This window comes from Rhinatrema bivittatum, chromosome 8, assembly GCF_901001135.1.
Source record: "Rhinatrema bivittatum chromosome 8, aRhiBiv1.1, whole genome shotgun sequence".
Lineage (NCBI taxonomy): Eukaryota > Metazoa > Chordata > Amphibia > Gymnophiona > Rhinatrematidae > Rhinatrema > Rhinatrema bivittatum.
The window spans coordinates 206,413,403-206,425,737 of NC_042622.1; the positions used below are offsets into that span (position 1 = coordinate 206,413,403).

Here is a 12,335-nt window from a genome sequence, read left to right on the forward strand (position 1 = left end):
ATAGAAGCATGTTCCAGATCTTTGGTGCATAACAGCTGAAGACTAGAAGTCTGGTACAAGATGGCTGCTCATCTTTAACAGGTGCTCTCCACAGACAGCAAAATAAAAATCAACTACACAAGTGAGTGAGATCATCCAGAAAGCCCTGGGACAGAAAAGCTCAGAAAAACGAAAAGATTCTCTTAGCATGCCCAGTCCTTCCTGCATAGCCAGCCACTTCATGAGTGTCCTCGGTCTTTATAGCACACTATTCTTCAGCTCTAAAGGAAAGTGGGAGGACTCTGTGGAAGATTTATTCTGTCTACAGAGAATGCACATAGGTGAGCAACTTGCTTTCTCCATGGACAAGCAGGAATAAAGTCAGGAACATGAGTGAGTGAGGAATTCCCACCCGGAGGATGGCAAATAATTATTTTGTTATCCAAGCACTGTAGATGTGTCACTGCAATGTTATTGCTCAAGTCTGGAGGGGAGAGTGGAAGAGATTAAATAAGATCTGTGTCCCCAAAATTGCTGTCCTGATGGGAAGCATTCTTCAAGTACCTTCTATAGAAATAGAATAAAGATATATAAAGGAAACTACATTAGCCCTAATTTAATGGGTTCTCACCTTACTTTGAAAATGTAATCCAGATGTAGCAATACAATGATAAAGATATCCAAGTCAGAGCTCTTTCTGAGCAATACCCATGGTTTAACTGAGCTGAAAGAAACCAAGAGCTGTGACTTTCTGCAAGTTTTTAATTCAGACTAAACAAAATAAGACTCTTGCAGTCCAACGCATGGACAGTTGGTTTGCCCTTGTGAACATGTGGACTGGGAAAGAATGTTGGCAGCACAATGGATTGATTTAAATGAAACACAGACCACTTCTGGTAACTTAGGATGAGTCTTCAAAATTACTGCTGTGGAAGATCAGAGTATAGGGAGTATAAGACTTGGGCTTGCAATACATTCACTCCACACAGAAATGAGCACTAGTGAAAAAACAGAACTTTCCAGGAGAAAACATTTTTAGATCTGCTGATGCTAACAGTTCAAACTGAGGCTTCAAAAGCTATGCAAGGTCAATATTCAAATCCCAAGAACATGGGAATGCTTTATTACAGATTTTACATTCATGAGGCCCTTCTTAAATCTGGCAGCTTTAGATTGATTAGATATAAGTGCACCTTCAAGGTCCAAGAGATGCTACTATAACATTGAGATGAACTGAAGTGATAACTGTTTTCAGTCATGAGTCAGTTAGATTTAGCAGATGTTGAAGAAAAAAAAAAAAGGCAGCCCTACTAGGACATTTAAAAGGATCCTAATTGAAAAACCCACAGCAGAGATAGTAAGTCTTTATTTAAAACTAATATCTTCTAGTAGATTACTTCCTTGAAGCAAGAACTACTTCTGTAGTTATCGGTATAGATACTAGCCGATTTTCAACATCCAAGCTGTTAAGAGTCAAGAGAGACAGCTAGGATGCAGGAGATTCTGCTGCACTGAGTGATAAGAGATGGAAATATGTTTAATCTTATTGACTGATTAACAGCTAGGCACTACAGCCATGGAAAACAGATCTGACAAGTCCAGAAAGGGACTATTAAAATCGTTTGCACTTCCCGGATTATCCTAGATACCTGTGGAATTGGGGGAAAAGGCATAAAGAGTCCTTGATGCCATAGAATGAGAAAAACAACCACCGTCAACCTGTTTCTTATTGGTCTCTTGAAAAAGAATGTTAAAATTTTCCTGTTAAGGAATGCTGAGAAAAAAATCTATTTGCAGAGTATCCAAAGCTGAAAAATCTGTTGCATTATTTGAGTGTATAAGAACCATCTGTGCAGTTGAAGCTAGGAACTTAACTGTCTGCTATTCAATTTTTGCCATTTCCAGGAAAAACCTGAAAGAATCTATTCTCCCCCTCCCCACTTACTGATGTAAGACATTACTCCCTGGTTATCTATCTGGCTCAACACGACATTCTATAGCCACAGAGTGAGAATATGTTTAGAGCATTGAAAGTCACTCAATTCTAAATGATTTATATAAAAGCATCTTCCTTGAATAACCAGGTTCCCTGGGAACAGAGGCCTCAGGCAAGCTCCCCAACTATAACTGAAAGCATCCATGGAAAGAATTTCTTGAAATTGAGGTTAGTGAAAAAAAATCTACAGGTTTGAATATTTCAACTATCAACTCAGAGACTGGATAAAAAAAGTGATGGATATTTTCACTTTGACATTGAAGATGTTTGTTCCATTGGGACTTCAGCTGCCATTGAGCCTCTCTCATGTGAAAAGGATATGACGAACTCTTGCCACATAGCCTAACACCTTCATGAAGAGCTGGTCAGGACTTGATTATGTTCAGGATTTTGGACAATTCATCTATCCTCTGCCGAGGCAGAGGAGATGGTGTCCTGTTAGATTTTGGGAAACTGATAAGAAAATATAGGGACCGCTCATAGTAGAGGGTGGAAGAATGAACCTCTTTAAAGGAATAACCTGATATGAACTAACTGTTCAGACTGGGGGGTGGGGGGGAAGAGACATTGCTCAGTTTTAGCTGAGCTGCTAAAACTGTTAAGCACTTTATAAAAACTCTAGGTGCTGCTGAGAGACTGAACAGAACAGGTATTGGTAGTGATGGTCTGCTATGGCGAACCAGAGAAATCTCCTGTGGGCATTATGAATCAAGAGGTATGTAAGCATCTTTGAGATCCAATAAAGCCAACCAACCGTTTTCAACTGGGGAAAGATGGTGCCCAGAAAGTTCATCCTGAACTCTACATTCTAAGATAAGTGGTTTCTGACCTCTCTGTTTAAAATTAGGAAATATATGGAGTAAAAACCCAAGTTTCTTCTTGTGGAAAAACTGTTTCCACTGCACTGGTTATTAGAAGGGACGCCAGCTCTCATCCTGCACAAATGACAACATTTTATGCTTTTCTGCAAAGATATTTGTGGCAGTATGGTGCCCATATTCTATGTCAAAGGCATGACTTACTTCCCTCTTTATTAGAGGGAGAATGGTTTCTGTATTAAAGTACATCGACTCATGGCACCAAGTCTAAAACAACTTCAGTTTAGGAAAAAGATCCTTCAGCTTTTGAAAGTTTGTTTCCTTGAAGTCAGTGGAAAAGGTGATTTTATGAAATTCTTCAGGACGAGATCTATATTTTCTGGTCCTTGGGGGACATATGAGTGCAGGTAGCAGTTTGTTATATCATGAGAAGAGCCTGAATAACCTTTCACCATATAGTCATGACTATCTGAGACACCTTTGCATCACAGAAGGGACTTTTGAAACCCAGCATGGTAAAATAAGCAGCTAAATTAAGCAGAAATGACAGAAGAAAAAGGACCAAATGGCTCATCCAGTCTACCCAGCAAGATTCTTAAAAGGTAGAAACTGCCATTCTGTGCAGGTTACTCCCACGTGTCTCTTAAGGGTAGTAAGTGCCGCTCCGAGCAATTATCCCCAAGCCTTATAACAGCCCTTAAAAATTGCTGCTAGCAACATTTACTGGGTGAACTTTCTTGAAAATCAGACAGTGTTGATTGATGTGCTTTATTTATGGACATGGCCATAGAAGCAGTCTTATGCTTTTTCCCTTATGTCTGCATATCAGTACTCCAGACCATAGAAGTCAGGGTCCTTGGTTTTCTGAAACCAATTCCCCTTTTCCCCCTGCCGAAGTGGGAAGCCATGTCACAGCTGTATTAAATGCTAGAGACCTATGACCTATTGTATATCCTCTAGTGAATATTTATATGCTCGTGTTTGCTATATAATGGTCTCAAATTCATTTATGTGATTTGTGATTCATTTTAGATGAAATTTGTGGGCTTTTTTTTCTTAGCATTTGGCAGTTGCATTAAAAGTATCTAGGCTTATTAGTTAAGGGTAGTAATTTCCATGCCATCTGCTAAGGGTAGTAACCACTGCACCAACAAGTTATCATCCCCCCCCCTCCCCTTTCTCATTTCTGTCTTCTAGCCTTTAGAAATCCACAGTGTTTATCCCATACTCCTTTGAATTTTTTCACTTTTAGTTTTCACCTCCTCCTCCGGAAGGGCATTCCAGGCATCCACCACCCTCTCCATGAAGAAATATTTCCCGATGTTGGTTCTGAGTTGTCCCCCCTGGAGTTTCATTTCATAACTCCTAGTTCGAAATATTTTCTTTCCAACAGAAAAGATTTGAAGTTTGTGCTTCATTAAAAACTTTTAGGTCTATATCATATCTCCCCTGCACCTCCTCTCTTCCAAGGTATACATATTCAGATCCTTCAGCCTCTCCTCATAAGTCTTCAGATACAGAACAGACACCATTTTGGTTGCCCTCTTCTGAACCGCCTCCATCCTTTGAGATACGGGCTCCAAAACTGAACAGTGTACTCCAGGCGAGACCTCACCAAGGACCTATATAAGATTAAACCTCTCTCTCTGGCTTTAGCTATCACCTTGTCACATTACTTTGCCATCTTCAGATCACCAGAAACTATTACTCCAAAAGATCCCTCTCTCGGTCTGCACACAACCTTTCACCACCATCACAATGAACTCAATTTTTGTAAAGGACATGGAAAGAAGCAGAAAAACATTTGAGGTTTAAAAAGAAAAAAGGAGACTTGAGAAAAAGGAAAATAGAAAAACCAACAAGCAGCTTTGAGAACAGACAGCAAAAACCTTTGTACGATCACTAGAGTGATGAAAGATTAAAGATACTTGCAGAGGGTAGCTGCATGGGAAGGCTCATATATGCTCAAAAGCCTTCTGTTTCTCTCCCTGAGCTGTCAGGAGGACATCATCCTCTTGTGGCTGCTTTTATCCTGCTTGCCCACAAAAAAATACTAATTATTTTCACCATCACATTTACCACCCAGCTTCATCATCAAATCAAAGACACCTGGAAGTTTGTGTTTTTCTATAGTGCTGTAACTGAACATCCTGCTGCTACTAACTGTGCTGTCAGGAAAAAATCTGCCTTCTATTGGCTACCTAACACTCAAGGTTCCCAAGACAACTCTTTGTATCATAATAAAAATTGCTTGACTTCCAGAACAGTTCCAATTTTGGAGATTCCACCACATATAGTGCATAATGTCCACCATTTCACACAGACTAGCTGATACCAGTGTGTATTTTGTTCAATCTACAAGGTGTTATATACCATCTGAATAAGATCTTGAATCCATTTTCTAAATTGTTGAGGAAATGGATAATTGAACTTCATTTAAAACTCTGCTTCCCAACACAAAATTTTGAAATTAACCTTTTAGTTGAGTTAATGTTCTAAATCTTCTCCATTTCTGTGATGTTAAACATTTCATAAAAACAAAAGGATGTTAACTGCAAAAGGCATCAAAATCAGTATGTTTAATGTATATTCATTTTTAAGCTCTTCACACAGATTTTCCTGGTGCCAAAACTGTCTTTTCAGTCTTTTTTATCCCATTCTTTGAAAAAACCTGATGTGTTAGTCCTAAAACAAAAAGCTGGTTTAGGTTCAATCAGTTCATACCATCATGGTAGATACTAGGGTGTGCACAGACTTCACCTTTTTTCCATTAAAAAGCAAAAGCAAAAAAACAAAACACATCAGGCATGGGAGGAGGCTCCTCCCTCCCTTCCCTGCCACTCCTGTCCTGCAGGAGGGTTGCTTAGAAATGGTGCTGGTAAACTGAGGCTCATGCCACTTAAATGTCTTCCATACAACTGGACCAGTCATGTGGCACCCATTTATACTGAACAAACAATGGCGCGGGCTTCTTATCTGCCAGTATCATACTAACAGCAGGGCAGGAGCAACCAGGGACTGTTCCTGTCCCATGAATTTAGAAAATGGTAAGTGCTTGGAAATTGGAGGTGGGGGGGGGGGGGGGGGGAGGAGGGAATGAGGGGAGAGACCCAGTAGGGTTTTTGGATTGTGTCAGCAGCAGCCAAAATTTTAAAATGAAACAATTCTGTTTCATTTAAAAAATGAATTTTATTTTTTTCTGTTTTGTTTCCAGTACACATCCCTAAGTGGATTCTGGTTTCTCAATGCTATACTTTCCGCTCCTCCTGTAGTTTCAAGACATATGAGCTTGCTCTATTTAAAAACTGTTCAAGTTTTATTTTTTTTTTTTAAACTGTTATAAACTTAGATGACATGTATTTAGAAAAACATGGGCACCCTGCATAATTTGAGTCATGGCAAAAATGTACTTTACTTTGTAACATTTTGGGGGCATTTTTGCTCACTCTACTTTTCAATGTTTGCTCCCCCCACCCAACCATGTCTGTCTTGTTTTGCCTAAATTTCTGATTTTTTTTTCCATGTTTTGCTCAAATTTCACTCTTCGGTTTTGGCCATTTTAGAAATTGTGCACTATGTTTTGTCTGCTTTGGGGGTATTTTTGCACTTTATTTTGATCTCTACTACCCTACCTCCAGTCTCTTCTTAACAGGCAGGGTACAGCTCCAGGCTACAATGGCTTCTCCCAGGCCTGGCACAGTAGCAGCAGCTCTTCCTATACTGAATGGTGGCTACTCTTCTAGCCCAGCCTTACTGTGAGGATGTGCTCTTTTGGTCTGGCCCAGCAGCAAGAGCCAAATTTTAGGCACCTGGGAATTTTTCAGCCCTGTACAACTTAAATTGTGAAAGTTCACCATTACTAAAGCTCTACAGGATGCCACAGCTTATTTTCCAACTGGTAACCTCAGAACTGTAACCTGCAATCTTTAAATTAACAGTAGTGTCTAGCGTGGTGGTGCCAAAAGAAAGAGCCACCCTTAAAAAGAACCTTATCTAATTTTGCATGGGTTATTCATATCATTTTACCCCGTTGCACTGCTTGAGATGAAATTGTAAGTTACAAATAAGAGACCAGTTTGTATTCCCATATTTTATACCAAGATATATAAATGACCCCTTTTCCTGAGCTTTTTCGCATCCATAACCATAGAAGAGAGACCCTCTTGACAAGACCAGCATTTCACTCAATGAAAACAAATGCTTTTGTCTGGCTGTATGCATTTGTCAATCTACTTGAATGAACAGGTTTGTTGTAGAAGATGCCCAACATGTCCATGTGTTAAACTCATTTAAAAAAAGTACCAAAAACCTACTTGTTGTGCTTGCCCATAGCTCTGGCTTGCTTGATTACCATATGCAGCATAGCTGTAAAATGAAAAATTTGATAAAAATTACAATGCCAATTAGATACTTGCATATTCCACAATCTAATTTCATGAAAGAAGCAAATACTTTATCAATAATGAAGTACACGGCCAACTCTGTGGCAGTGCTGCATGCAGTTGCAGAAGAGACTGGCATTCTCGGATACATCTTCTGCTCCCCAGGCCATTTAATGGCAAATGAGGACAGAAGCCTCAGCAATTGCATAATGGCAATACCCACTGACCAGCTTCAAGATACATACATACTGGCTTCCAGAAGGAGCCATGGTTGGTGGCTCTTGGACAAGACCATAATTGCAATAGCTTTTTTTGGGATGGGAGGGGTTTAATTAAAAAGGGAAATACTCTGAGTAATTGTGAATGAAGGCTTATAGTGCCATCTCTGATTAAACTGGAAACAAAGAGCAAGAGGAATCTGCCAGGCCAGCAAAAAAGATTTAGAGAGCAGAAAGTATTAATTATGATGCCTAAACTCTGGATTTATCAAGAATGCATTGTGGTGGTAGCTTCATTAATTTGCTTCTAAGAATATTTAAACGTTTGTCAATAGTAGGTCTCAATCCAAAAATTAGTCTTAGCCTGTATGGTAGAAAAAACCCCAAAACTGAAGGTAAATACCACTAGCCACTACAATAAATCAAATACACAAGAGTGGTAATCTAAAACTAACAAAAATAATTCTAATACATACATCTATCTTCCAATGATCCTTTACTATAGAGTTTAAGTTAAAAAATTTATATAAAAACTGCTTTTTTTTATTTTAAGATTTATCACTAAAGATCTTTAAATGAACTGTGTATTGCACATTGCAAAATCTGTCACTAATGATCTTAAAGTGATCTTTAGCTAATGTTCTCAAACTCACTCACCCTTTATATATAACATTAAAATGTACACACCTTTGAAATTTGTGTTAAATCTCAACTGACTAAAAAAAATATTGTAACAAAATCACTCTATAAAATCCAACTATTCCATCTGATCATCACTAAAAGTTATCTAGTTTTTTGGGGGGGGTTTTGTTGTTTGTTTTTTTTTAACTCCACAAATAATATTCCAGCAAAGATTTCAGTAAAAGATATAAATAGCCACAAATTATAAACTCCCATCAAGGGAGCCCTCATTTTGCCACAATAGTGGCTTCCTCAGGGGAAAGAAATCCAAATTTGTGTAATCATAAAAACTTGTCAAATTGATTAAAAAGCCCAAACCTATCCGGGCTTTTTAATGGGAATCACCAAAGAAAACTACTTGCACATATGTCCAAACTATACAGTTTTTTCTATTACTCAAACGTTAATATATAAATCAAAAAATTCTATTAGCCACATACTTATTCATAGATTGTAAACTTACTCTATTTTCAGAAAGCCTGGCATGTACTTGAATCAGAAGGCTTAGCTATTGTTATGAATAAATATTTCTAAATTACTCTTCCACCTATATATAAATCCCACAAATTTAGAAAGTTACTTATAGCTCCTCACTTGGCTCTCATTCATATCAATGGCTTAAAAAAAAAAACCCCAAACAAAACACTCCACACTCCTGGCTACACACAAGTGGCATTTACAAGTCCCATTTAAAAAGGGGCTCAACCAATCTTATGATATTCCTTAGCCAAGAACTTTACTGCCATGAAAAAAAACCCAAAAAACCACATGCATTGAAATCACATCAAGTGATGATAAAATCAAAGCAAGAAGTTTGAAATATCCTTTTCTATTCCTGACTATAATAATCCAAAATTATAAAAATGCATTCTACTCCATATCCAAATTCCCATAGAATTTAATTTTCACCTAAAAATATCACTTCATGATGTACTAAAACCCTAGATATCAAATGTTGCTTACCTGTAACAGGTGTTCTCACAGGATGTTAGTCTTCACATATGGGTGACATCAGGATGGAGCCCAATCACGGAAAACCTCTGCCAAAGTTTCCAGAACTTTGACTGGCCCCTACTGGGCATGCCCAGCATGGCACTAACCTTGCATCCAGCAGGGGTCCCCCTTCAGTCTTATTTGAAAGCTACAGGCACTGCCGAAAATAAAACAAAACGTTACGAACCCAAAACCGCGGGCGATTTCATGAGGACTAACATCCTGCTGTCCTGTGAGAACACCTGTTACAGGTAAGCAACATTTGCTTTCTCACAGGACAAGCAAGATGGTAGTCCTCACATATGGGTGAGTACCGAGCTGAAGATGTCCGAACATGCACCAAATACACCCAACGGCGTGCAACAGGCACAACAACTGGGGTAGAATTTTGTAGAGGGCATCCTGAACCCCACCGGGCAAGCGGAAGGGTGTAGGTACGTCACATTGGAAATAAGTTACGCAGGATAGACTGGCTGAAGATGGAATCTTGTCTTCCGGCTTTGTCCAAGCAATAGTGGGCTGCGAAAGTGTGGAGAGAACTCCAGGTGGCAGCCCTGCAAATGTCAGGAAGCGGCACCGATCTTAGGTGTGCTACTGAAGTCGCCATGGCCCTCACAGAGTGTGATTTGACACGGTCTTGAAAAGGAATGCCTGCTTGCTGATAGCAAAATGATATGCAGTCTGCCAACCAATGGGAGAGAGTCTGCTTACCCACAGGCTTCCCAAACTTGTTAGGGTGGAAAGAGACGAACAATTGAGTGCTTTCCCTGTGGGCAGTTGTACAGTCTAGGTAAAACGCTAAAGACTGTTTATCGTCTAGGGGATGCAGAGCCTGTTCTCCTGGGTTGGCATGGGGCCTGGGAAAAAAAGGTAGGTAGTATGATGGATTGATTAAGATGAAAATCCGAAACTACCTTAGGTAAGAATTTAGGGTGAGTGTGGATTACCGCCCGGTCCTGCAGAAGTTTAATGTAAGGTGGATAGGTAACTAGAGCCTGCAATTCACTAACTCTGCGAGCTGAAGTGATAGCCAGAAGGAAAATCACTTTCCATGTGAGATATCGAAGGTCACAGGAGTGAAGAGGCTCGAATGGTGGTTTCATGAGCAGACCCAAAACCAGATTAAAGTCCCAAGAAGGGGCCGGAGGACGTAGTAGAGGCTTGATATGGAGCAAGCCTTTCAAAAAGTGTGTTACAAGGGGTTGTACTGATATAGGGACATCCCTGACACCTTTATGGAAGGCGGCTGCCGCACTGACATGCATTCTGATGGAGGAAGTCTTTAGACCTGACTCAGATAGATGCCAGACATAGTCCAGAAACTTTGGGATTGGACAGGAAAGGGGGTCAAGGGACTGAGAAGAGCACCATGAAGTGAACCTTTTCCATTTCTAAGAGTTAAGATTTTCTCGTGGAAGGCTTCCATGAAGCAATCAAGACACGGGAAACTGGTTCAGAAAGGTTAAGAGGTTGAAGGATTAACCTTTCAACATCCATGCTGTCAGGGATAAGGTGTGAAGATTGGGATGGCATAGGCTCCCATCGTTCTGAGTGATCAGAAGTGGGTCCTTTCCCAAGGGAATGTGCCTGCGGATGGAGAGATCTTGAAGTACTGGAAGCCACACTTGGCGTGGCCAGTGAGGTGCTATCAGGATCATGGTTCCCTTGTCCTGACGTAACATCACGAGAGTCTGAGAGAAGAGGAAGTGGAGGAATGCATAGAACAGACTGGTTGCCCACGAGAGGGAGAATGTGTCTCTGGGTCGAGAGTTTGTTGCGAATGAGAGAGCAGTAGTTTTCCACTTTGCAGTTTTGTGGGGATGCAAAGAGGTCTATTCGAGGATATCCCCATTGTTGAAAAATGGAGTTTGCTACTGAGGGGTTAAGAGACTACTCGTGCGGTTGAAAGACGCGACTCAGCTTGTCTGCCAGCACATTGTCCACTCCCGGTAAGTAGGTGGCCCTGAGGTACATCGAATGGGAGAGAGCTTCCGCCCACATCTGTGCAGCTTCCTGACACAGAAGGAAGGAGCCCATACCTCCCTGCTTGTTGATGTACCACATGGCCACCTGGTTGTCCGTCTGACTCAGAATGACTGGATTTGAGAGGCGATCCTGAAAAGCCCCGAGAGCATATCTGATTGCTCGAAGTTCCAGGAAATTTATTTGGTGTTTGGCTTCCTCTGGAGACCAAGAGCCTTGTGTCTGCAGATCAGCTATGTGGGCTCCCCACCTGAGGTTGGAAGCGTCTGTGGTGAGAATGATTTGAGGATTTGGAACCTGGAAGGGCAATCGCTGGAGGAGATTGGCGTGCAGTCGCAGAGTGCTGAAACTGCAGCTGGTGAACAAGAGATACGAGAGTCAGTGCTCGTTGTTGAGGCAGGAAAGCCTTTGCCTTTAAGGTATCCAAGTCTGCCCCAATGAAAGACAAGGTTTGAGATGGGACCAAGTAGGATTTGTCGTAATTGACAAGAAATCCTAACGAAATTAGAGGGTGTAAGGTTAGTTTGAGGGACAACAGAGCAGCTTGCTGAGTGGGAGCCCTGATTAACCAGTCGTCCAGATAGGGGTAGACATCAACACCTTGTGTCCTGAGGAAGGCTGAGACTACTACAAGGCATTTTGTAAAGACTCGTGGTGCAGATGCTAGGTCGAATGGAAGCACTCGGTATCGATAGTGCTTGGGGCCTACTAAGAACCCTCAGGTACTTGCGATGAGCTGGACTTATCGCAATATGGGTGTATGCGTCCTGGAGGTCCAGACAGCAGAGCCAGTCTCCTCTTTGTAGAAGCGATCCCAAGGTGACCATCTTGAACTTCTCGCTGGAGGTACTTGAGGGCCCGTAGGTCCAGAATAGGACGGATGCCTCCTGAATTTTTGGGGGATTAGGAAGTACCGGGTATAGAACCCTAGGCCTTGCTGAGAGTATGGAACAGGTTCTATTGCTCTTGACAGGAGGAGGGAAACCTCTTGATCCAGAAGAATGGAGTGTTCAGATGTTCTCCACGTCTGTAGAGGTGGGGAGTCCGGTAGCAGGGCGAGAAAGTCCATATGGTAACCCCGAGCAATGATTGCCAATACCCATTGGTCAGATGTGATTGAATGCCACATGTTGTGGAAGTGGCACAATCGACCTCCCACTGGTATGTGCAACAGAGGAATCTGGCTGCTGCTCTCTAAGTGAAAGTCAAAAACCTGAAGCAGGTCCTGGTTGAGGAGCTGTTTGTGATTTTTGTTTACGGGCTTGACGAGACTGTGGTTTTTTTT

The 12,335-nt window shown here is 41.1% G+C and overlaps 1 protein-coding gene across 4 annotated transcripts in view; it reads right to left on the reverse strand.

Annotated features, from left to right (window-relative positions):
• The window catches only part of TAF15 (TATA-box binding protein associated factor 15), a 208,388-nt gene that overhangs the window by 126,915 nt on the left and 69,138 nt on the right, over window positions 1-12,335 (reverse strand). For 3 of the 4 annotated variants that reach the window (XM_029612772.1, XM_029612771.1, XM_029612769.1), the window contains exon 3: window positions 7,107-7,158. In XM_029612772.1, the coding sequence (XP_029468632.1) occupies window positions 7,107-7,158 (52 nt within the window). Of the gene's footprint in view, window positions 1-4,725; window positions 4,768-7,106; window positions 7,159-12,335 lie in introns of those variants that run through there. The other variant, XM_029612770.1, reaches the window with a different exon arrangement.